This window comes from Tyto alba, unplaced genomic scaffold, assembly GCF_018691265.1.
Source record: "Tyto alba isolate M040663 unplaced genomic scaffold, T.alba_DEE_v4.0 Super-Scaffold_6, whole genome shotgun sequence".
In the NCBI taxonomy this organism is placed as follows: Eukaryota; Metazoa; Chordata; class Aves; order Strigiformes; family Tytonidae; genus Tyto; species Tyto alba.
Window position 1 is genome coordinate 29,505,592 of NW_024881327.1, and position 26,229 is coordinate 29,531,820.

At 40.3% G+C, this 26,229-nt stretch overlaps 1 protein-coding gene across 1 annotated transcript in view; it reads right to left on the reverse strand.

Moving 5' to 3' along the window:
* Positions 1-9,940: 9,940 nt before the first annotated feature.
* Positions 9,941-26,229, reverse strand: part of LIMCH1 (LIM and calponin homology domains 1) — a 186,231-nt gene continuing 169,942 nt past the window's right edge. The window contains 10 exon segments of the mRNA XM_042808440.1: positions 9,941-13,091; positions 15,646-15,748; positions 16,655-16,763; positions 19,169-19,255; positions 20,641-20,764; positions 22,588-22,709; positions 23,509-23,584; positions 23,587-23,644; positions 25,001-25,105; positions 26,076-26,168. Coding sequence (XP_042664374.1) covers positions 13,066-13,091; positions 15,646-15,748; positions 16,655-16,763; positions 19,169-19,255; positions 20,641-20,764; positions 22,588-22,709; positions 23,509-23,584; positions 23,587-23,644; positions 25,001-25,105; positions 26,076-26,168 — 903 coding nt within the window. The 3' untranslated portion in view covers positions 9,941-13,065.

Sequence of the window (26,229 nt, forward strand, 5' to 3'; positions counted from 1 at the left end):
TCCACAGTAGGTTTCTATGTGTGATAAAAAGATGCTTGCAAACACACTGAGATTTAATATCTGGGGAAAGGGAAGCCTGAAAATATGTTAACAAGATTTTCAGCATTAAACACAATTTTGTTTCAGATTTCAGCTGTTAAACATCTTAATTTGTTTTGCTTTTTACTCCAGTAACATAATGCTAATACACTCTGACAGCTTGTGACTCCATGCCGAGGAGGTTTCACAAACCAATCTCTTTACTTGAAATCTGATTTACAAAGTGCCTCAGTCCTTTAGCTGGGTGGCAGCAGTCACCATCACAACACTTGTCATGACTCAAAGTAGGAGCACAACCTGGGCAGTTTTTCTCTGTTTTTTTTTTTTTTATTTTCTTCTAGTGGAGGATTCACTGAGATGAAAGACTCCTTTTAACCAGTTAATACCCTCATCCATCAGTAAGCTCAGGGCAGAAAATACTGTCATGCAATGTCTGCCACACACCAAAGGAAATAGTGGATTTTTTTTTGTTTTGCAACAGACCTTAAACTCTTTGTGCAGAAAAGAGGTAGCATCTATGCAATTTACTTTTACAGTATTTGCTTCAGATGAGTTGATCTAACAGTTAATGTAGAAAACTTTTGGATTCCGTGTTCTCCTGCCAGCCCAACCTAGCTTTGGGCTTCTCCTCACCAGCAGTAAGGTCAGGCTGCTTTCTGGATGCTCGTCCTGCAAACAGCTGCAGGTCACTGCTGAGCCAGTAGGACCATTTGTTCAGCTACAGGCCAGCCCCAACCTTGCGCGGGCCACCATTTTCCTGGGAAATCAGGTTTTTGTCATGTGAGGAGTACATGAGGTGGCACTTCTTATCATGAAACCCTGTAGGAAGGACATGAAAAATAATGGATGACCATAAACACCTGCTCTCAGAGACAGCCCTCTAGGCTGCTTCCTGGTCTTAGCAAGGATAGGTATCTGCATACATGCATGTGGCTTGTCCTGAATGAGCATATCCTGGCAGGTCCCAGCATCCTGACAGGCATGTTACGTAGCATAACCTCCTCCACAGGATCACTCATTTGAGTAATTGTATAATTAACTGGAGAAGATGATCCGGCATCAAAGCTTAGTGAAAAATCTTTTCTTCACCTCTCCTCCCAGTAAATAGATTTTTAGGTTTTTTAACATTTCATTTACTATAATAAAATGTCTGTAATCCCCCATGTAGAAGATACAACTGCTGCTGTGGGATCAGCACTGCAGGTGTTTCCAGCTCTCCTTCTCCATAGTCGAGACATGGGAAGCCAAGCTAACATCACTTAGCTAAGAAGCCCAGCCTGTAGACAAGACCAGAGAAATAAACCACACGTGCCTGCCTCACCACGGCAAGCATCACGCATAAAAACTTTCTGTTCACAGTTTTTAAATCTGCTTTCTTCCAGAAACAGAACGCCTTTTGCCATGTTTTCCTCTCAAAGAGGTGTTTAACCAGAAGGATTCAGCCTGCTTCGCTCAGCGCCAAGCACAAGGAAACAATCTGCCAATGTAACAGGTCTGTACGCTAAATAACTGGGGTCCGCAGGGCGATGCTGGAGCTGGCTTCAGCCCAGCTGGCCGCTCCTGGCAGCCTGGCCGAGGCAGCCGAAGCATGCTGCTGCTTCGTGGGCTGCATTTCTAGACAGGCTGACTCCACGTTGATGGGCTGCTTGCTCTGATGACTTTTACTGCAGTATCCAGATATCCAGGTCTTTCTGAACTCCAGTCACTATGCTAGAGTCACAATACTTTTCTAAATGTATGCTTTTTTTAAATTTTATTTTTGCTGTTGATTTTTTTTTTTTTACTTTGTTATCTATACTGAACTTGTAGCATCTTTATTGCCAGGTTGTAGCCTAAATTAAATTCACTAGTGAAGATATTCTTTCTCTGGACAAATTAGTGTCCGTGTCCCATTTATCCATTTGGAATTAGATATATAATAATATTTTTCTGCCTCACAGTGATGTTTTTAAATATTATTCAACTAATGATTGCAAAGTGCTTTACTGTTTTCTGGTGATGATGGATTCTATAAGCACCTGTCATTAATTACCCCACAGAGTCCAGTACCCCCTTCTTTCTTTCAGCCACTTGAAATATAGTTGAAAAACTGGAAATATTTGAAAACCTGCAAAACAAAGTCAAGGTACCTATTCTTTTAGGTGGCTCTGGGTACCTGGCTTGAGGCCTGCTGAAGATCTCTGATTATCTAGGGTTGTGCAATCAGGTATTCTTGAAAATCTAGCTGGTTCCAAGTCCCCGACATCAGGTGCTCAGGTATTGTGGTATTCAACATGATTCAAAGTCTTGTCCAAATTATTTTATATTACTGCAATACAAAGGAAATAATTGATATTTGTATTCAAGCTGCAGCTCAGTACTGTCAAGAGATACATCTTGCCTTAAAATTGTAAACAAATAAACTGATATTGTAGAATTTATTTCCTTTTCATGATGAAAAGTGCTATGGCAGCCTGTGGAGAAGTATGTCTTCTTACATTTGCCTCGCTAACCACAAGGATTTAATAAAGATTCTCAGTGCAGCATGCACACAGCTTTACAACACTTGGGCTGCTTCAACCATCTTATTATTTACCTATTTCTGCGAGAGTCCCCATGGCAGGCAGTGCCTTCTCTGTCTGCATGCACCTTTCCAAAGCCTACCGGGCAGTGACAGTGTTTATTTACAGCCCTTTTTTCTAACTGAAACCAGACAGCAAGCAGCTGAGAAATGCTATAGTGATCAATTGAGAAGAATTTCTGGCTGAAAAGCAAAATCTCTGGCATCTGAGCGAATAAAATGAAGCTGTCTGCAGCAGCTAGCAGGGATGTGCTGTGGGGGCACAGCTGGATTTTATTTGTGTTCAAGACAAAGCTGAGAAATTGGCTATGTCCTAAATTGAGAACAAGATGGGGGAAGTGCTGCAAGTCTACCATTTACCCTTTGAGAGCTTGCTGCTTGTTGAAGTCATTTTTCCATCACAGGCACGCAGTTCCTGGAAGTTAGTCATCACAACTCTCCTGAAGCTGATGATTTAATTGCCTTTTTCATTTTAGCTTGCCTATAGTTGGTAGGAACTAAAGTTGATTACTTTTTGTGTCAAAGCTTACTGAGTACAGCGTAAATCTTCAGGTCCTGGGTTAACAACGTGCAAGGGTTATTGTCAGCTGGAAGTGTGTGAAAATAGCCACATGTGTCTTCAGGTATAGAAGGTGCTTGAAATGTCTTGGTTCAGCAAAGAGAAATGTATTCATGTGTATAATTGTAGTCATGCTGTAACTATATTATAAACATTCAAGATGAAGAGAGATATTGAGAAAGCCAAGTATTGAGTGATAAAATTCCATCATAAGCAGTCTGTCTGCATCTATACCTTGATCAGTTATTTTGTCTACTTAACACACAGCCCCATGTGAAAAAATACAGCTTCGAAGTTAATGTAGCACCTACATAAATTTGAACAGTATATAAAGAAATGCAATAGCTGTAAATATCACTGTACCTAATCATACAGGCTTTTTTCCCAGAAGTGAACCCAACTACACAGAAGACTTGCAGCTTGTGCAAGTCAAAAGCTTTCTCCTTCCCCTTCACCTCACACACAGAAGTGAATCACTGCAAAGGCAGTGCAGCCACCTGAGCTCCTTGGTCTTCAGTTTACCCAAAGGTTTCTCAGAAGTGCATCATCTGCAAAGTTGATTTAATGAGGCATGCCTTGCAGATGAAACTACGAGCACCATCCTCTTCTGTATAAAACACAGCACAGCGAAGTCATCGGTTAGCTGTGACAATTGTGATTCACTTAGGGAAAGCCTCTGTGTGTTGTTACACATGCTTGCCCCCAGTTTTGCAGAACATTGTGGTAGATGGGCTTTGACACTGCAGGCAAAAAAGTCAGCTGTCACAATTTTTGTTGAAAGTTACTTCTAGTTTTGGTTATCAAAGCACATGCACTTATACTGGACTGTATCATCCAGCCAAAAAGAAATAAATAAAGAAAAAACCTTTAAATTGCCTATTTGTTAAGCACAAAAGGATATAAAAATACTAATCAACAGTTCCAGGAGAAATATAAGAGAGCTATCAGCAAAGGTTTGCAAGGAATAAAGACCTCTATTCCTCTAAAAAGATTTGGAAAATGCAGCTGTTTTTCTGCAAGGTGAATAGAGCCAATTCTGCATCAAAACCTTCCCATGTCTTTTCACATCGCTGTGGGCAAAAGCACATTATTCACTACCTTTAAAAGACATAATGGCTTTTCAACTGTTGTGTGCCCATGTGTATCTGTAACAAATGCTCTGAGAGATAACAGCCTTGGCAGAGGCAAAATAATGAGAGTTGAGACTGGCTGATTTACCTCTGCCACTACCTCCCAGCTTTGCTGTCAGTTTGCATATGCACACAAAACATGTAGGTTGCATCCCAAGAGAAGTGTTTGGAAGTGGTTTTGTGAGGCTGCAAATTAATTTTGAAATTCAGCTTTGGTCTGTTGGAACAGACTTGTAATTACATCACTTAGCAGCACACTTCCTCCTAGTTCCCTTTTCAATGTCAGCCTACCTTTTCTAAACTAGTAACAAGATACAGATGACATTTAGGATACTGGTAAGATATGTGTCAACTGGCTTCTTTATGTAGAATGCTGTTCTTTTATCCTTATGTTTTAAATTCAGCTTAAGACCTATGAATACTTTGAACAAGAAGGCAGAATGCGTTTCACAGCTCTATCTAAAATTACTCTCTTCACATTAAGCTTTTCTAAAGACTCACTGGGACATCACTGGGTGTTGTGGTTTAACCTCAGACAGCAACTAAACCCCACACAGTAACTTGCACGCTCTCCCTTGGGGATGGGGGAGATAATCAGAAGAGTAAAAGTGAGAAAACTCGTGGGTTGAAATAAAGACAGATTTATCGGTAAAGCAAAGTCTGCACACACAAGCATAGCAAAACAAGGAATTCATTTACTACTCCCTGTGGGTAGGCAGGTGCTCAGCCATTCCGCAGGAAGTCCAGGCTCCATCACGTGTAACAGCTACTTGGGAAGACAGACGTCATCACTCTGAATGTCCTTCCCCTTCCTCCTTCCTCCAGCTTTACATGCTGAGCATGATGCCATATGGTTTGGGATATCCCTCTGGTCAGTTGGGGTCAGCTGTCCCGACTGTGTCCCCTCCCACCTTCTTGTGCACCCCCAGCCCACTCGCTGGTGGGGTGGGATGAGGAGCAGAAAAGGCCTTGGCTCTGGGTGAGCACTGCTCAGCAATAACTAAAATGTCCTCATGTTATCAACACTGTTTTCAGCACAAATCCAAAACATAGCCTCATGCTAGTTACTGTGAAGAAAACTAACTCTATCCCAGCCAAAACCAGCATACTGAACAAAGAGGGTTTGCAGGAGTCATGTGTGGCTTCAACACAAGGCTTTTCCCCACCAGACCCCGTCAGCAGTGCCTCCTGCTCTCCAGGGGACAGGCACACCACAAGCACTTCCCTCTGCCCAAGGACGGCTTCAATATAAACCCATGGAACCAGGAAGGGCACTAAAAAGATGACATCAAATATGAACCAAGACAAATGTTTTCTAAAAACCCTCCCAAATATCAGTTCATGAAACAGTTCAGAGAGACCTCAGTTTCAGCCTCAGGTTGGTGATGATCTGGGTGTTATCGTCATGTGTCAGTCAGGAAAAGCTTTAAACTAGGACTTGAATAGTGGCACAAAGTCCAACATGGAAAGCCCATGCTGAAATCCAATCTATTTCAATACATTAGTATAAGTTAATAGACAGTAGAGATGTCAAATCACTCACCAGAATTCATTTTTCTGAAGAAATGTTTGTAAGTAGACTAAAAGAACCCCTTACATTTAATATCCTTTGGAAAAATAACCACTTTGTTCTCACTTGGCAATATTTAGATGTGGTCCCAGGAAAGTGCATGATAGGGACATATTGAGAAACAGGAGGATTAGTGCAATGCCTCTCCCTTGGACTTGCGCACTTTTACAGTGGTTTCACAGTGCCCAAAGGCAACCAAAGAGTACTTGGCTAAAGAGTGGAAATTCATCACAAACACCTGAGTCAAGGTCCCTGGAACAGCAGTTCTTCATTAACACAGAAGTTGGTTCAGAAACAGCTCATTTGTCTGGTACATCCTATTAATATTCTGAGCTGGAACAGATTTGACAACTCTGTTTCCGAGACCTTCCTGATATGTTTGTAATATTTTTATCCCCATTAGCACCTGAGAGGGGTCCTTCCAAGTATGTATTCCATAAAGTTTCATATCCGTATCAATATAGGTCTTTTAAGTGATTGAGGATGCTTTGGGACATAGCAATTATAAGTGTCATGCTATGCTGAAGCATGACATCCCATCCTCAGGTGCTGGGTACAGGCACATAATTTTATTTTGTTGTGAAAGTCTTCTCCCAAGACATATTTTAGTACTCTCTCAGCTAGGACTGAATACAGGAAATTTTCTCATTTGCAGAAAATGCTGATCTTCATAGTTTATGCTGTTGAACCTATATAGGAATAGTATGACTGGCTAATATCTATTGCATTAGCAATTTTGTTTCTGGGAACAGACTTACCGATCATCCTGTTATCCAGTAATGCGTATTTGTGAATGCCCTGAAAACACAGTTTGGTTATTTTTATGTTTTTTTGCAACATTTCTAAACTGCTGAAAGACTAATGGAACCAGTCCTTGCAGGAGGTATACAAACATCAGAAGTAGGTAACTATATTTAGGGTCATGAAAAATTCTCCAGGAGAGTCTCAAGGTCTGAGTATACCATGGTGAGCAACAGGGTTTCCCACAGGACATCTTATGTTTGAGGTGCAATATTGCCAGAGATTCTCTTCATCCTTCTACAAGAAACATGTCAGATGCCAGGTGTGTTGTATGGAAAGTATGTTTTAGTGAGTTCCTGCAAGCCAGAGACTAGGCAAAAGATTACATTGAAGACCTACGTCATGTGTTACAGAATAAGCATAATTTGCTAACCAGTATTGGTGCTTACCTTTTGGGAAGAAAAGGTTTGACCTAACCATCTGAGACATTTTCTGTCCCACAGTTCCTAATGCTCCTCTCTGACACTCAACATGGGAAACAACTAGGTAGTTTCCAGAGATGTGGATGGCATGTTCTTGTAATTGGAGTAGTTCATTGTCCATAATCAGAGGTGATAGATAAAAGGAGTTTTAAAAATCTTGTTTTCTTCTTTCTGTTTGACAGATTCCAGTATTTCAAGGAAGGATTTGAATTTACATTAATCTCAGTTTAGTTTCTAGACCCATGTGACTGGCTTCAGCATGTTTTAAGCAGCAAGTTTTCTGCTTAGAAAAAATGCACCCGTGAACTATAGATGTGGCATTAGCTAGGAGAATTTACAGTGCATCACGTGCAGTGAAGCAGATGGACTCTACAGATGAATTAGCAGTGACTTATAATATTGTCTTAAATAATGGATTTTTTTTTTTCCTAAATTGCTTAAAACCCCACATGCTTTGGGGAGGAGAGCTCCAGTAGCTATTCTTGCAGAGCATGGGGTAGTCAGTAAGGTCTACGGAGCAACAGCTATAGCCTTGCAGGAGGGTAAGCGTCCCTCTTGCATATTTAACTCATGCTACATTTCATAACAAAGATGAACAAGAAAACAGACCCCGCCCCCCCCCCCCCCCCAAATACCAACCCCACACTGTACCATGAGAAGAGTCACAGCCCACCCTGTACTTTCTATCTCTGTTTTGGGCTCTTATTGCTTGTAAAACTTGAGTGGCTTCCAGTTTAGTCATTTCCCCTTATCAGGAAATTCAGATGAAATTACATTCCTACCGGAGGCTTTTAGAGGTATATAGGAGTCCTGTTTGCCTTTACAGGAGATGTATTTTTCTGGCATCTTTGCTTTTTTTTCCAGCCAAGTGGTGGTCATCTGCTCACTTCTAGTGTCCACAACTGCTTCTGATTTTCACTGCAGATGTGTCTCTGAAAATGAGCATTTTTTCCTCTTGTTCCCCAGTTACCCAACCTTTTCTCAGGAGAGCAGAGACGAGGGGGGATAAAAGCAGAGTGAGCCTCCTCTCTGCAAAGTTTATTGAGTAAGTCTTTAACCAGCTTCCCATTATCAGGAAGGGGATCCATCTGAGACCAAATCTTTGTTAAATTGGGCAGCAAGAACTGTACCTAAAGCTAATTTTCTAAACAAAGTGGTAGCTGCTTGCTTTTAACTATCCCCCAGAAGAGTTGTCTGGGTAAGGATCAATACTCATGAGATGAGCAAGCTACTGCTTGTTTATTACCTGTGCCTAGAGCCTCCAACAGCTACCAGAGAGCCTGGCGGTGTTCACTGATGATTTCTGCACCAAAATACTCGCTAAAGAGAGAAAACAAAGAGCAAAGCAAAGGGGGTTTGCTGGACCCTGGAGCGAGGGTGCAGAGGGGGAAACAGAGCCCTGGTCCCGCCCGGCTGCGATGGGGGAGAGGAGAGGGATGGAGGCATCGCACCCGGACTGGGTGCGGAGGAGCCACAGAGCTCTCCTGGGGGCCCTGGCACACATCCCCCTTTGCCCTGATGTCTGAGCCCCAGCTGTAGCAGCCCACTCCTCTCCCATACCACCTCCTATCTCTTCCACATGCCCCCAGCTTCATTCTGCTGCTCAGCAAAGCCATCGTCCTCTCCTGGGGCGTGCCGAGGCCCTGTGGGCAGGGTGGTCCCCCTCGGGGCCCTCGTGGAAGCCTTTGCTACCTGCAGACAAAGGTGTTGGTGAGGTGAGCAAGTGACACAACTCCCCTTTTTTTTTGTGGAATTATTTTTGCATTAAATCATTTCTGGTGGAGTGTACCCACATTGCTGCCCTTCTAGGATCATAAGTGACTCTGGGCAGGTCAGAGCTGCCAGGTCACATTCACTGGGAAAAAATAATAATTAAAAAAAAATCATACCAGGTTTTATGCCAGTTTACTTGTCTCATAAGGGTCACGATCACCAAAATTGTGCTTGTCTGAGTGCCCAGCAACCTTGGTGCAGAGCTGATGAAGGAGAACTGCCTGACTGCCTCCAAATCCAGCCTCAGAGCAACCTCCAGCGGCAGTGAGCTGTTCCCACAGACACGGCACTGATGCTTGCCTCTGGGACCCCAGCATCCCTCTTCCACCACAGAGCAACGCTGGCCCTCTGTCCACAGATGTACATGCAGAAGTAATGTAAGACCACTACCATTTCCATTAAGGCACCAGGATAAAAATCTGCTTTCAAAAAATTAAATTGTCAGTACTTCCCCATGACTCATCTAACAGCCACGATGTGCTTCTGGCACAAAACCAAATCTGTCATCCATTGAAGACACAGTTAAAAGGAAGAAAAAGGGGCAGTTAATTAGTTTAAAATTTTGTGTAAACTTTCTTCTAGTTACCTGTGAAGCCACAAACTTGTTGGGATTCAAGAACTAGTGAGAGACCTCAGCACATGCATAACTAAGCACAAACTTAAGGATTTTTGCTACATAGAAATGGTATTATCCAAACACATATTTAGCTCTGCAATACATAAAGCACTTCACTGAGTCAAAGTCCAAACCATAACCCACCGACATCAATGAAACATCTTCTGAGGACTTTGGGTTCAACTCACAGAAAGCCATCTCTGCTCATCTTTTACCATGATAGACACACATGCTCTTGTAAATACTTGGCTACAGCTTACAGTAGCAATCCCCAAGGTATTGCCCCATCTCAAGTATGTCTTTTTTATTGTTTCATCTCATATATTAAATTTTGTGGAATATAGCTTGGTTCAGTCTACCCCAATCAAGCAGAAGCTTTTACCAACGGGATGTACACACTCTGCAATCCAGTTTCACAGACAAATCACATGCAATAGAAGTTAGTTATAATAAGTAAAATCAACAACACCGAAGGTAATGAACTTTTTATTTATAAACATACATTTACTATAAAAGCTGTTGCATTTTAGACAAGCTTTCCTAATTTCCAGAGGCATTTTAGAATAAATAAAATAAAGGAAAGATTAGCGTAATTGGTATTCAACATTAGCCCCAGCTAGGACATCAATCCTTGCCCTTGAATGGACATGCAGATAAGGATGGTCCCCTTCTGGTTCACCAACCTTTCGGACATTCACTGAGAACTACAGATGTACTGCATCAACAACACTACATAGCAAGAGTAAGGGCAAAAATACACCATGGAAAATGGGGTTGTGAAATACAGATGGGTCATGACACCTGTTCAGGTTCTCTGAAGTAGTAAGAGGCTAAATAAATTCTGAAACATCTAAACCCCATTACATGCATTGTACTTGCTTAGCACTAATAAACCATTTTTTTTTTGCAACAAATACATTTACATTGTAGTTCAAATGTAGTAAAGCATTATTTTTTTTCTGTGCTCAAAGTTCCTGATAAGAAATATGTCATATTTCTGTGTTTAAATTGGGAAAAAAAAAAAAGGAAAAAAAGATCTTAGCCTGAATGAATTTGCCATGTATGACTCCAAAGGAAGTATAAAACCAAAGATAAGCAGTTGGCAAGTACAATTTAGAAAACTGTTGAAAACTATTCTGTGCTGGCGAATAGATGATCATTAGGGGGAAAAATTGTCATCTGAGAACGCCACTTCATTTCGCTGTACATACAATCAACTTTGCTAAAACATGCATATATGAAACTAATTGATGGACACTGGGATCAATTTCTAAGCAGCTTCCGAGACCCAGTGGTGTGTCCGCAGCGCAATGCATCCCCCCCCACCTCCCTTGCCCATGTATTTTAGTCCCAACCATGCTCCTAAGCCCTCTGGGCACTTGCGCCTACAGGAATGAGAAGCGGATCTAACCTCTGTGACAACCAACCCTTTTATACACTTGGGGACTGATTTGTACACCTAAACCCTATCACGTGGGTGAAGCAGTGGTTGAGACTCATACCAAACAGATGCACAAGCATGCACGGTCTTGTTTAAAAATTAGGCCCAGACATCATATATTCACATATCCTTAATGCAGCACGTGGAATTATACAGATGTACAAAGTCAGTTATAAAATCTGCTTCTTGAATTTCCATGTTACGCATTATTTGTGAGAAAATGCTCGATGACCACATGCAAAGAGTAAGCGTCCTGGTTATCAAAACCCTTTAACAGTAAATCATGCAGATGGTTGATCAAAATACTGGACATCATTTTTATTCCAAAACATCTGTCTGATTTTTAATTTTTTTTTTTTTTTTTTTTTTAAATATTCCCCAGGTGAAGTCCATGAAGGACTTCAGCTTTTTGGATTTATTGCATCCATAAGTTATCACTGACTGTGTGCAACAGCTTTGCATTTTCTAAGGCACAATATTAAGGAAGTAACATGTAACTTTCCAGCAGATAGTCACAATGTCCTCCAATGACAACATCGTACATGGGTTTTCAGTGACACGTAGTTTTGCATGGGTATGCAAACTCACATGCAAGCAACTCTCTAGAATTTAAATAAATAGTTGCTAGCTAGGCTAGAGAACAACTCAAAATTATTCCTTCTCTAATAACCACTTCATTTTAATTTACCAACACACCAAAAGACAACGGATGTGCACAAAGATAAAATAAATCTCTATTAATTTAGTTTTAACATGGTTTTAAGGCAGAATAAGTAGATTATTTTTTTCCTTCATTTTAAGTTGCATCGTGGACTGCTAAAATGGGATATTTCCAATAACTGTTCATCAAAAAGTACTAAGATATTCTACAATTGCGACACTTCCCTAACCTTGTCTGTGTATTGTAGATAAATTGAAACAGCTCTGACTGCTGTTTTAATGAGCTGCTGGATCACTTTGGAAAGGAGCACATGCTTAATCAAAAAGCACAAAGGAAAACTGGCCCAAACACAGGCAAGTTAAAGTTTTTTCGCCTACTGCTGCCAGCCTCCTCCCTGCCTGTCTCCCGCACTCCCGGGCTTTACTGACTTTACTGGGGTAGTGTATGGAGGAACTCTGGCTCAAGGCTGTTTAATTCCCTGCTCTGCAGGGAACCCAAACCTCACGTGTTTCTCCACGTGAGATTTCAACCAACCGTAATGTTTGCAAGTGAACGAGCAGATCTCAAACCAACTCAGGCCACCAACGGGCAAGTTGCACGCCAAAGAGAAAAACGTCACCATAGCATCAAACCGCAGCTCAGAGACTCACAATTCAGCTGTGTCCTCCCACTCAGCCACCTCTCCCCCACACCACCTCTCATCGAGTTTGATAACAACATGGGCTGTTGAACTTAGTAAGAAGGATTGCTCCTAATGGGAATCTTGCCCTCGTTAATGGTATACAGCCTTTAGGTTTAATGAAGAAATCTTTATTTGAGAGAATATTAAGCTATAGTCATGAACATTACTTGAGGTACACAAACAAAAAAATCCTATCACTAGAGGTGCAATAATTTATTTGTATAACTCCTACCCTCCACTGAAGGTAATATAAACACAAAATGCTTCAGAATTACAGGATGTATTATCAAACTAGTCTCTGTATAAAAAAGTTACAGCTTTAGTTATAACAGAGAAGTCGTGCTGTGATGTTTAGTTTTTCAAATGCACTGATTAGACACTATCTTAAAATTACTTTTCCGCTCAAGTTGGCATATTCTATAAAGGTTCTGTAAACTTAAACTTTTTAATTCCTAGAAATATTAAAACAAAACAGCTTTATTGCATGTTTATTTTCTTATTACTTTCAAAAGAACAAGGTAACAGACCGGAAATCATAAGCATACCTGAAAGGTGGGATTTTTTTTTTTTATAGTACTTAGGCTTTGCCTTCCCAAACATAGTCATACATATTTTGCAAATTTCTTATGAAAGGGAAAAACCAACGTATTGCATTTTAAAGGAGCAGGTGCAGTGGTTTTTTGAGTTTTTCAAAATGAAATGAGAGCCATGATGTCCATGGATTCAAGCTCTTACAAGTGATTGTCTGGAGGCAGCCGATACATATGAGAAGAGAGTTCCTTCTTGAAAGTTATTAGGACTGAAAGTCATGTCACAATGTAGTTGGCTGTCCAGCAGCTGGGTAAAACAAAATCAAAACAAGTCGTTAGTTGACAAATTTTAACAATCATACATAAGCTTTTCCTCAAATGATCTTTACAGTTCAAAAAAACGCATCTGGAAATATGTATCATTTGCACTCTGCTTCTCCTACCTCCTGCAAAGTTGGAGCATTAACTGCAAAGAAGGATTCAGCATAACTCTGGTGGAAATATATTTTCCATGCCACATGGGCAAATACATTCTGCATGCACTTTTATTTCATTTTACTTCCAAAGTACTTATGGGTATATTTACTTTCAGGCTCTGAAGTGGCAAAGTAGTAAAGCAAAGGACTTGGGTCATCTTTAGGTGTGCCTGGTTTGTGCAACGCAGTAATACAAAGCTCTTGTGTTATTTGGCCATGCAGGGAACCTTGTGAATTTATTTCTTGCCTTTGACTTTGATACTCACAAACCTGTAACTATTTCCCATGTTTCACATTGAATACTGAGTTCCCTTCCTTGTGAGGTTTTGTTGTAGAGAATAACCTACCAATAAAACCCCATTCACCTTTATTTGAAAAACAGACATATTTTGGACCCTGGACCACTACATCATCTTTAATGCTTTTCTCTTGTAAGGTTTTTGATAATTTATTTTGAAACAGAATCATCCACAGTTTCAAATAAGCTTCTGGCAGCCAAAATATTTTGTTGAGGTGTCCATATGCATCTCAAAACAATACTGATTAATTCTGGGTTGGTTGGAGACTGTCAGTTGTGTGCACTGCTGCACAGGTTTCCTGATGTAGCTGTGGGGGCAGGAAGGCACGAGCTGTGCAATCAAGCATTGGATCTTATATTTAGCATCAGAATTCCCAGAACTGAAAGGCAAAACACCAACATTATACTAGTTTGTTCTTCATTTCAGATGTGGAGTCTGACAAATTCTAGTTAAAAATGAGCAACTAACCATATTTTCTGTTCTGTCAAAATCACTGAAACTGTCAACAAGAGCCAGTGTAACTTAAATTCAGCTAACTCATATTTTGAGATTTTGCATGAGGAGTGAACACAGCAGGAAGAGGCAATTTGTAGGAATAAAGACAAACCCTTGCCATTATTATTCTTCAGGAACCATACATTTCCTCACAACCTATTCCCTCTGCCATGGGTCTGGTTATCATTGTGCTAGGTACATACAAATGCAAAACCTTAGTGCATGAAACACTGCACACAGCTCCGTACTGCATTTTCTAGTACCACTGCTACAGAAATGATGATGGAGAAGGTGATTTCTACAGCATATAAGCCAATAAATAATTTATTTGAGTCTTCATCTATCCTTAAGGGAACTCAATTTTTATTTAGGCAAAAAGGATTAAGAAGAAAAGGAAAATATGACTTTTATCACCTTCCTCTCTCTTTTGTGTAAAGATGGATGTGCAAATGTGCATTTTAAGGGTCAGGACCTCATCCGCATGAAGAAGGTTTATAGTATCAAGCCCGATGGGGAAAAGCTATTCCTAAATGTGTCAGGTTAAAGAAATAATAACAAAAAGTTACTAATATTTCTTAGCAGAATTTAAAAAACAAACAAACAAAAAAACAAAACCACCAAACAAATGGTTATACAATAGCACCCTCTAGCTCCATTGATGGGGAAATATCTCTCTCCTGAAAGTGAAAAAATAATCCATTCTTCTGCTGGCAAAGTTAGGTAGGTACTTTTCCTACTCCTGATTTCTACAGCTGCTGCTTATGCGAGACAAAAAGGGAAACAGTATGTGAAAAGAGCTCTACATCACCACTTATCAGTTAGGACTGTAGGCAGTGAATATATTAAATAGTAATATGTAACACAAAGGCAACAATTACTCCCGTGTTTTTTTCCTGCATCTTACTGCTTTCCACAAAGTAGAAGCCAACATAAGCACTGCCCATCTCCTATCACTGGTGACATTGAGGTGAAGCTGAAATGCTTTAGAAATTTGGTATCAGTCACAGAAATCAGGACTAGGAAGGACATTCAAGTGACCTGCTCTAAGGCAGAAAAATGTATCAAGTTTTTTTCTGACATGCAATTGTCTGGCTCATTCTTCAAAACTTGCAGCAGCAACACTTTAGCACATATCTGGAGTTACCACCACAAGGATTCATTATGAGTTACAGAATGTTCCTAATATTTTACATGACCATTTTGTCCACAAAGGGAGGACTGGAGACATAAAAAATGGGAACTTCTCCAAACAAAGGCCCAGGGCCTAGACCTAATAGAAGTATCTACATTATCTCATGTGATGTGACAGATCCAAGCCTCCAGGACATGCAATATGTGTAGGAGTTTATATTTATGCATGGAAAGAACCTTTAAGTCTAATACTGCTTAGCAGAGATCCTCTGGGCAAGATTTAATGGGCTTGGAAATTTTTTGATATAAGAGAATGATTAAAACGGCATGGGAAGGTTCCCCTTCCCATGGCGAAGCTATGTCTGAGTGGCAAAGCCAGGAGGAGACAAATCCATCAGTTAAAATCATAGCAACAGTATTATTAGAGTTCAGTGTCCTTTGGACAGAATTTGATACTTACTTCTGGATCGGATATAACAATCATTACAGTTAAGAAGACCATTTCTAATCCTGACATCTGTCCCACTTGCTGCATCGCCCAGCTGTCCCTTGCAAATGCCACACTGTCAATTGAAGAACAGAGAAAGTAAAGAGAGACCATACCCTATGATCTGTCACAACTCTTCCCAGATTTTGACTTTTGTTTTAATAGTTCTTGGAACAGTGAGAAAAAATACCCGCCCCAGAACCCAGCCCATACTCTTGGGGAGCACTGAAAACCTGTGAAACATTTTTTTTAGAGCCAACAGTATTTCGGACTGGATTTCAGCAGTCTCCACTCACACAGAAGTGAAGCCCAGTGATTTTAAGGGTCATCTGATTTTAGTGTTGCATTCTGGAGCCAGCCCATTTGTGATGGACAAAGCTTAGAGAGGCCAGAGGTTTAGTTGGGGCAAATGTCTAAAAACAAAAAGGCTTCACGAATGTCTAATACCAATTGGGCTAGAGCTAATGGAAATGGGCACTTTCTGAGTTCTCTGGAAAACACTATCTTGAGTCATTTCCAGACTGAAACACTCAAGAACGGTCAAGAAGCATTTCTATTGAGAGCACTGCTGAAAGCCAGAATACATCATCCTTTCCATAGTCAAAACTTTCCAACCACAGGTCAGATCAAAGATGGCTCTGGGACTGACCAAACTTTGAAAAAAAAAAAAAGAAAGTAACAAGGTAGCTAATGCTATATTTAAAAACCAGAGTACAAAAGGGAAATTATCTGATGCTTCCCTCTATAAGTGAAGAAGCTACATTTGCTTGCTAAATCACAGGTCTCAGTCCAATTAACATGTCTGACAGCAAAATAACAGAGTAGTTGCTTTACTTCCACTTCTATACAAACACACATATACAAACAAACACAGAAACCCCTTGATCCTCTAATTTTCAGTTTCATATCTACAGCGCTCAATATACTCTCTCCTCACACTGTGCATGACTTGAGATTTTTCTTAATAAAGCAGAAGACATACCCTGAAGCACTGAATATGGAAATAAAGACCAAGCGTTTCAATAATCATGGCAGCTCCTTTTCCAAGAGGAAGCCCACAGGTAGAGCAAAGCTTCTTTCCACTGACAGACCTAGGAGACAAACATGACTTTAAGAAAACAGAACAGCAACTGATGCTAAAATGTAGCCAAATGTTTACAGAGGTTTATGGAGAGGGACAAGGTGGGAGGAAAGAGCATTGGGGGGTTTCACACAAATACACATTGACCATTCAGCCATGTTGCTGAATCAGCCTGAACGTCTGCCTTGCAGAGGACTTAAAATGCTTGAGTGCACAGCAGCTCAGACCCATTTCCCTGCCAGTCTGCTGTGCTAGATCAAGGGAGATGCAAACCTCTTAACAGAGGCCTGGATGGCAGGGAACCATGCCTGCGGATTACCCAAACCTACTCAATGCCACATCAATCAAAGCAGATTCTCACTCAAATTACCCGAGTCAGACTCAACTTAGAAATTTTTCAGTTTGTTTGCAATGGGTTTGCTTACTACAAGCCTGAAGGCTGGGATGCTGCTCTTACATCCAAACAAGCTGCTGAAGTCAATAGTAGCAGCGTAAATGCAGTAGCACAGACCAGGCATCAGGCACTCACTAACTAATTTTATCTCTGCTGCTGCAGCTACATGACTGTTAGTATTACAACTAGTTAGAGTAAAGATGAAATCAGATCTCCATCTGTGGTGCAAAAATACTTCAACTCTCTCCTGAAGCTTCAGTTCTGTCTAGACCTTTCTAGTAAATCAGCTGTTTGATGACAGCTGGGTGAGAGATCAAGGCGCCAGGAATAACTGGTAGCCTTTTTCATAATGGTTTTAATAGCAGTGCAGGTGCACACTTCTATGTGTCTCACGCTCTTCTCTTCTCACCTGTCTGCCAGCCTGCCAGAACTCATGTTTGTCTAGTGAGATGAGCCTAAGGACAGAAGGGATCCCTTGTCATTACGTGTCACCCATGTTTTTTTCAGCCAGGGCTGAAACTAGGATGGAAACTATGGGATATTTCATGAGTTCTGAAAAGGTGGTTTGATGAAATTGTACACAGATAAGCAAGTTCACAATATCTTGCTTTATGGTTTTGGTGCAACTATATAACAAGCCACCAACAGAGATAGATCTGGACTGCATCATAATAAAAAAGCCATGTTGCTAAACAAACAAGCCAAAAAAAAAGAGACAGAAGCAGCAGAAAGACTCATCACAACCAGAAAACTGTCCTTGCTTCCATCTAATCTCTGTCACTCCTGAGCCCATCATTCTTTATCCCACCATGTACACTGACAGCACATCACTGTCTTGTTTTATTTTCATTAATCCTTTTAGAGTAACTTTCCTCGTTTATTCTCCTCCCCTACAACCTTAAGCCTTCTGCTCACAGCCCTCTGTGTTATTCTGGAGTCCACTTTTGTTTTCACTTCTTCTCCACTGTCAGAGTTATTATAAGGACAAGTTAAAGCATTGGATTAAAGAATAAAGTGTTTTGGGAAATTTCTTAAGAGAAGTTGTCTATGTTTTAGTCGAACAATGAAATACATCCCATCCATTGTTTCCAAAATTAAGATTTATTTCAGGAAAAGATCTTGGAAAAGGGTCTCAGATCAGAATACAGCTGCTAAATAATATGAAGTAGCTATCACAACCAGCTACATATAGCAAGAAATAACCTGCAATCCCAGCAAAACTGCAGCTATAATTAGAAACAATGTAAGAAATTGTTCACAGAAAAAATTCCCAATAGTTTCATGTCAATGCAAGTGTCATTGGAAGGCTTTGCTATAAAACATGAAGAAAAATGTTATTTAAACAGAACAAAAACTTGCTGTGTTTTCTGTGTTGTATTACTTTATCCTATTTAATAAGCCAACTGATTTTAATATACTCCAAATTATCAGTGATTCAATCAGACTACAGTTAACATTTCGAGTTGGTACACATATCTCACTGAAAGTTGCAAAGCTCATTGCTTGAGATAAACAAATCTTTAGGAGATTACCATGAATGAAGGCAAGTTAAAAAAAACAGCAAAAAATCAAAATGTGTTTCACGTTTGGAAATGAGGGGAATGATTTATTTTTAAATCATCAGGTTTTGAAATGTGACAATGTCTAGAAGATACCTTAGTCCTGAGCATGTGACTGTTCACAATGAAGACAACATCCTCTGGCTTAAATGCTCTGAGCTCACAGTTAACTGCTTATTTTGACCGCGGATTATATTATCTCACTGCAATTTCACTGAAATTTCAATGATCAAGCAGAGTCCTGCAGCTGCTTTCTGAACTGTGTTATTTGAAAACATAACAATACCGCTGAAGCAAGCAAGAAATATGGGAGAGGGAGCTATGTGTTTATTCCATGGATGGTTATGAATTGTAACATTTAGAAGAATTAATAGTGCATGCACATAATACCAATGTGATTCACACTGCAGCAGTTTACCAGTGACTACAAGATGCATTTGGTCTGCAAAATTCCTTATTGACCTTTTGTACCTGTTGGGTGACTGACTTGGAGCTGCAGGAGAGCAGGGAGATGATGGCCCAGATCGGAAGTTCTCATGATAGCCTGCCCTAAAACACAGGAGAGAAGACGCATTACTACTGCTGAAGACCAATTAAAAACTGCTTTGGTATGGAGAAAATCCAGTTGGTGGATTTCAGGATTCCCAGATCTAAAGTTTTTATCTAAGGAAAGAAAAAAAGGTATAAATTTGCTGTTGATTGCCATTTTGATACAATGAAAAACAGCACACATTTTTTGGTTCTGAGTCTTGGTCTGCTTGCTATTGCTCAGTCAGGTAACTCACAATGTAACCAGCCATGTGCAGACTCCCACCCACCTATCAACCTGACACAGCTCCCCCCATGATGAAGGAGGGTTGAGCCAAGGGACACCACCTTCTACTCTCTTTGGTGGCCAGGGGATGTGCTCAGAAGCACACTAGTAAAGCAGAGGTAGGGCTGTTGGTGGAGGGTCTGGGCCCTTTACAGAGTAAAAAGGAAGCTACCAACACTGAAAAGTGGTGTATTACTATTTGTATCCATTCTACCCTGCAAGAATTTGGTGAGAAAAACCATGCATGTTTTTTGTTATCAGAAATCATAGGATTGATTCAGCCTCTCATTGCTTAAAGCTGTTTACAGATTAAATAATGATTTTCTCAAATGCACACAAGCAGTTTGTTATGAGGAACAGGTAATCAAACCTCAATTTACATTAGTTTTGACTGGATACAAGCTTCACAGAGGTAACACATTTGGCAGGAGGCTGTGTTCATGTATATGCTAATGAAAACAGATGTTCCTTTCTCATTACTTAGATACACTTTTTGCAATATTAGGTAAGAAGATCTCTTGTTTACCACAAGATCTGGTGTTACATTTTAGTAACACTTACTCAAAAACACAAGGCAAAGCATCAGAGAATAAAAAACTTCACCAAATTTTACAGCAGAAAGAAAATACTAATCTCCATGTATCTTCTTTTAAAAGTTATAATCCTTAAAGAGCTAGAAAGTAGCAATCAATGTGAGTTTGAAAGCTGGGGAATGAGGCTCTTGGACACCAATTTCAAAGAGGCAGACTTCACCTGGCATTCCCACACCAATATTTAGCCACTTACTAGCTATAAATGTTTGTCTCAGGCACTTAAAACAAATGAAGCACATGAACAGTTATGCAGATGAGTGTTTAAAGAACCAAGAAGAAAGAAGACAGAGAGTGGCAAGCAGGGGGCGTGCTCCCTCAGTAAATTAGTTACTGGGTTACCCGTAAGGAGAGACGAAGTGGATAAATGTTAGCAGTCTTGATGGGAAAGCCAGGAATCAAACATGTCCTCATACTGCAGGACTACCCATGAAACTTAACCAATAGAGAATGCTGAGTAGGAATATATGGGAGAACAGACTGAGTAGGACTTCTCAATCTCTGCAATATCCTTTATTTTACATTCTCACCTCCTCGTTTCCCCTGCAGAGCTCTGCTGTTGTCCCACACTCTGCCCCTGGAACGGTCTCTGCCGAATGTCCTCTGAACGATGTGGGGACTGCTTTGTCAGCAACTGCTGATTCCAGGAGGTGTCTACAATGGGAGGTGGGGAAATCTCAATACTTGAGACAAAATGCTTTTGTCAATTCTTATAGACCAGCATAGCTTGTGGGCATACCATAAAGGAGAGATGTACTGTTACTTAAAAATAAGTCCTCAGAAACCCCACACAAAGTCAGATACAGGCACTGCTACACCAGAAGACCTCTATGGAACAACATCCCCCTGCATTACCTTCACATGCACATGATCTACCCTGCTGCTGAATCTCAGTTTCTGAAGGGGGAAAGGCCGAGGTCAAACAGCTGTCCACAAACAGCACTTGGGAAAATAGAGTATTTCTGTTGTAAGGAAGGAATCACCAGAGAGACTGAAATTTCCCATGGTGCCTGGGGACCCAGACTTCTCAATAATAAGAGTTAAGAGTAAGGTGGTACAGCCACTACTCGCCATGAGACTACTCTGATAAACAGCAAATCATTTGTATTTCCTTCTGCATTTCAAATGGTTGCACAAGGCTCAGTGACAATAACAGCCTCCCAACAATATGCAATGATCTGTGTGATGCCCAGGCAGCCAACCATCCCATCTTTGAGACAGAATGCACTACCTGGATCCTTCCAGATGAATTCTGTGGCTCACAGGCTGGGGAAGAGCCTTACCTTGCGGTGCAACAGCCAGCTTGTTTAGAGAAGAAAAACTTTACTGGGGCCTATCAAAAGCCTATTACCTACTTTTGCTATTAAGACAATAAAACCCCAGTCCTGACTATTTAACGACTTAAGAAGAGAGCAAGAATGTGATGCTTTAAGGGGCAAAGAAAGGATCTGTCAGAATACTTTTAGAGGACCATGTTATTGAAGAGAACCTAGAAGAACCCTTACTAGCGGTAGTTAAAAACTGTCAAACCCTTGAAGTTTGCTTAATCACTACTACAAATCCAGAAAGATGGATTGCTGGGTAATATCTTCTGCTTTCTTTCTTTGAGCAGCATTTATCAAAGCACAATGAATACAACAAAATTGAGACAAGGAAAACAAACCTGCTAAGTTTAATAAACTGAATTTGAATTTGGAGTAAGTAATAACACTGAAACCTTTACTATCCATAGGTGTTTAACTTTTTAGACTCTTCAATTTTCATGCTAGACTGAAAACAAAAATCTAAACCTCAATTTCAAAATCTACATTTTCTTCCTGTCTTTAGTTCTACTTACTTGCTTTCCACTCTTCACTTGCATTAGATAATGATGCTAGATTAGTGAATTTGCCTTTTTTCAGGGTGACTCTGTTGACAGCAATGCTTTGTGGAAATTCCTTCATTCAAAAAACATCAATACTTATGGGAACTTTAAAAAATCTATTAAATTTAAATCTCATTAAACATTCCTAACGACAAAATTGAGGCAAATGTCACTTTAGGCTTGGCTTGAAAAGGTCACACATCACAGGTAGTGATTTTTACTAGACTGAAATGGACATAAAGAATCTAATTAGCTATCAAAACACAAAGTAAGTGTTGTAAATATGCTCTCTGTATCAAGATAAATCCTATATTTATGTATGATTATGTAAAAGATGAAACATAACCGTGTTTAACTGCTACAGTGAACATGCAGGCCTATAAGCAAGATTCCTACCTGCAGCTGAAATGCTCATCTCTGACAAAAACAAGAATATTTTAAATTTCACCTTAACATATTTATTTTTGCTAACAGAAAATAACTTTTAAGTCTAGGACATTCAAATTTTGAAGGTATAGGGGTACTGTCGATTCCCAAAATTCTTTTGAGTTAGATTTCCGTAAGATTTCTATCTGGAAAAGAATACATGCATATCAAGAGTCTTGACTCTCACCCTGAGTCAACGGCAGATTCAGTCTGGCAGGTGAGCTGCGCTGTATCACCGGCACCTGTTGCTCCTGTTCACCTCCTTTCAAGATACCCATCTCTGGGTGTCCTGAGAGCACTTTATTTCCACTGCCAATAAAGATAAGTCACATTGTATAAATAAAGCCAGGAAAAATTCCACCTAGAATATAATGGCAAAATCAGACTTTTGAATATCAGTCTATTTTTGCACAAATATTTTTGTTATTGTGTGAGCAATGACAAAGCAATGAGGATAACTGTCATGAATTAACAAGTTTGTCTCCAAATATGCCAAGTCTTCCTGCTTACCTCACACACTGCCACTTAGAAACACTAAAGAACACTCTGGATTTGTAGAAAATGGCTTCTTTGCCAGAGAAACAGCTTTTCTGAATGTTCTTTATACAGTGTTCAGCATCATCAGTTACTTCTTGTCTCTGTGAAAGCTGTTATTAGCAGTTCAGCAAAGACCAGGACTTAGAACACCATCTGGCAAGTTTGGGTGTGGCGCTTCCGAGATAGCCAGGCAATCTCACACAGATTCTGAGCAAAACCAGCTACTGCTCCTTTATTCTTCCAAATGGCTTATGAAACTTGCACACAAGACCCAGTGCAGTGACATACAGAGATGCCTGAGCTATCTAAGCTCCTATCTGGTTGATGTTACAGCCTCTTGGCAAAGCCATATACTGAAAAGACCAGCCTTCTGATATGCACAACTAGCACTGTACATTGCCATATATGTGTAAGCCTGTGGCAAGTGAATATTGATCAGGATATATTGCACATATTACCAGGCCACCAGATGCTGATGCTCTAGCATCAATCATGGGCAGATGTGACATCCCAGAAGTCTACAGAACACAAACCTCCACATGGCTAGGAAATGCTTAGGCTTGATCCATACCTCCTCTTTTCTTGCCAGAGTTCATTTTCCTTGCTTTTCAGAGACAGCATATTGTCCTGCTCCCAGAGCAGCTTTTCTGCCTTGTAACTTCTTTTTGTTTGCCTTCCTCTGGAGAGCTGTTTGAATCAGTTGAGTTCTAGAAGACAGCAGGGGAGGGAACAAGGAGCTTCCCTTGAATTTGGATCAGCATGGGAAAAGCACAGGCTGCCCCCAGATACATTGTGTTGACACACATTATCATAAAGTACATCTCACATTATATGGTGGAATCATTTGATCTTGGTAAGGCTAACTGGAGTTAACAAAGACTTCAGCTGAAACAACCAACTAATTGGACTAAACTGAATGTGGAAAAAAAAAAAAAAAGTTAGGGACATCCCAATTATGAGATGGTATTCAGGACGACAAAATAAAACTTCCCACTACATATTTCTGGCAGACATCCTTGAATGACTGTGAGTTTAGACAGTCTCCCACTGGATGTGGGAGAACTTTGTGAGGGGGCAAAGCATTACTGACATGTACCGGGCATCCTCAAATAGCAACACCAGTACAACTTCCAAAATGGTACTGGAGTGGATCATACCTGATTGGTGAGCTGAGGTAAGCCATGCCATAAGATCCCTCACTTCTGGGTGCAGGCATTGCTCTGAACATGGCATAAGCAACTCCACCTGGGAAGTTACTGCTACACAGCCATGTGGAAAACGGGCCATGGCTGATGCCCCTGAACAGGGATGAGTGATAAGAATGGGCAGGAAGGCTGAGAGGAGAACCAGATGATACAGAACTCCTAATCCTGGAGTTGAATGGAAAAAGGCAGATGACTTCTTGGGTGTGGGTGCCTTAGGCAGGAGAAAATTATGTCTGGGAATCCCACATTTACTCTACTGATCTCACCTGAGGTGTCATTCTCTGATCTCTGTGGAATACTTATTTAATTAGATGCTAGATGCATTGAGTTAAACATTTTGTGCCACTTAATTAAAAAAACTAAAAGATCAGAGAGTGAACACTGATCTTTTTGTTTTGCTGCTTTGTAGCAGGAATGGTAGCAGAGAAAAGGAGGAAAAGTGGGGAGGCAGGATTCAGTCTCATCTCAGATATGTTTAAAGCACTGTCTTACATTCAAGATTTTAGATGCAGGGAAATCACTACAGATTTTGTTGGCTTTGAGAAGGTAGTTGAAACAAACAGAAACAGGTGCTTGTTTTTTCATAGCACCAGTTAAAGAAGAGAAGCAGCTTCAGAGAGGAAGCATCACCTCTGCTTCAGTCCAAAATGGGAAGGTGGCAGTTTGCTTGGGAATATGACTCTCAGTTGTAAAAATATGCAAGCTACAACACTCTGAGGTATCACCAGTTATAGAAGGGATTCAGGGAATACTCTTATTCTTACTGTTCCCAGACTTTGTCAGCCTTCAATGAAGAATGAAATTTTGTACTGAAGATGGCTTACTCTTTATTGCCTTACTAGTCCACGAGAAACTCACCGCTGTCTTGTTTCCTTCAGTGGTAGAGGAAGAAGAGGAGAGGAGCTCAGCAGAGTTTGAAGAAACAATGAATGGAACTACAGTATCCTCAATTATCTTACGTTCCTAAAAACCAGAAGATCAGGAGAGAGTGGGGGTTAAAAATACAGAATATTGACTATGAGCTTAAGGAGTAGAAGCATAAAGTTTGGCTACATGTCATATTTCAATGGCTAGGTAAGGACCTGCAGTACCAAGAATAATCGTAACACCTGGATTTTTAATTTGCTTCAAGGTTTTGAACTCCCTTTCCTTTCACCATTACCATCTTTGAGATGTGATGTCCAAAACTGGAAAGAGTATTCCACTTGGAATCGTACCACTGTTTCTCACAACACCAGTCTATTAAATTTCATATAAAAATATGAAATTACACTTGGTACACGAGACACTTATTATGAAAGTTTTTTAAAAAATTATTGTTCAGATTACAAGTATAGCCCTCAAGCACAGATGAGAAGATATGAACTTGCATAATGCGCGAGTCAAACTGAAAGCATTAATATTTTCCAATTTCCTGCAATAATGATCCACATACAACAGAAGAAAACCACAATCCTCTATACTGTTAATATTCTACAACTGCAAGCTTTGTACATCTCCTGTGGATTTTATTTTTTTTTTAAAAAAACAAGGCAAATTTACAAAATATCTACATGATCAAGCCCAAGGCAGACAACAGTTTCATCTGGAGTTCCACCAAGTCCTGGCACCAAGTATATGCCAAAACACACAAGGGTCTGCCTCCAGAAGAAAGTCTGGGCGTGCCCAGCCACAACCATACTGACTCACTCAGACTTCCACAGCAATTAGACACCTCCACCTATGCGGAGGTTCTGAGAATACCTGTCTAAATATTTGAATAATTTTCCTCAGCACCTACAGTAGTGTTTAAGAGAAACAATCCTCCTGAATTCAGCCTTGAGAAGGCTTTTAATCAATTAATCTAGGTATAGGATATTTTTAGTTACATAAGTGGGTGCATTTAAATACAAAAAAAATGTCAATAAACAACCTCCTCCTCTGAGCCTTATACCTCCTCATAGTATCTACGCTCCTCCTCTTCAACTTCTCTTTGGGCCTTTTCCCATTCCTCTTTCAGCTTGTCCTGCTCCTTCTGATACTTCTCCTGTAAGAAGATGCAATACAGGTAAATTCAGACTGTTCTGTATTAGGAGTAAATTCTGTAG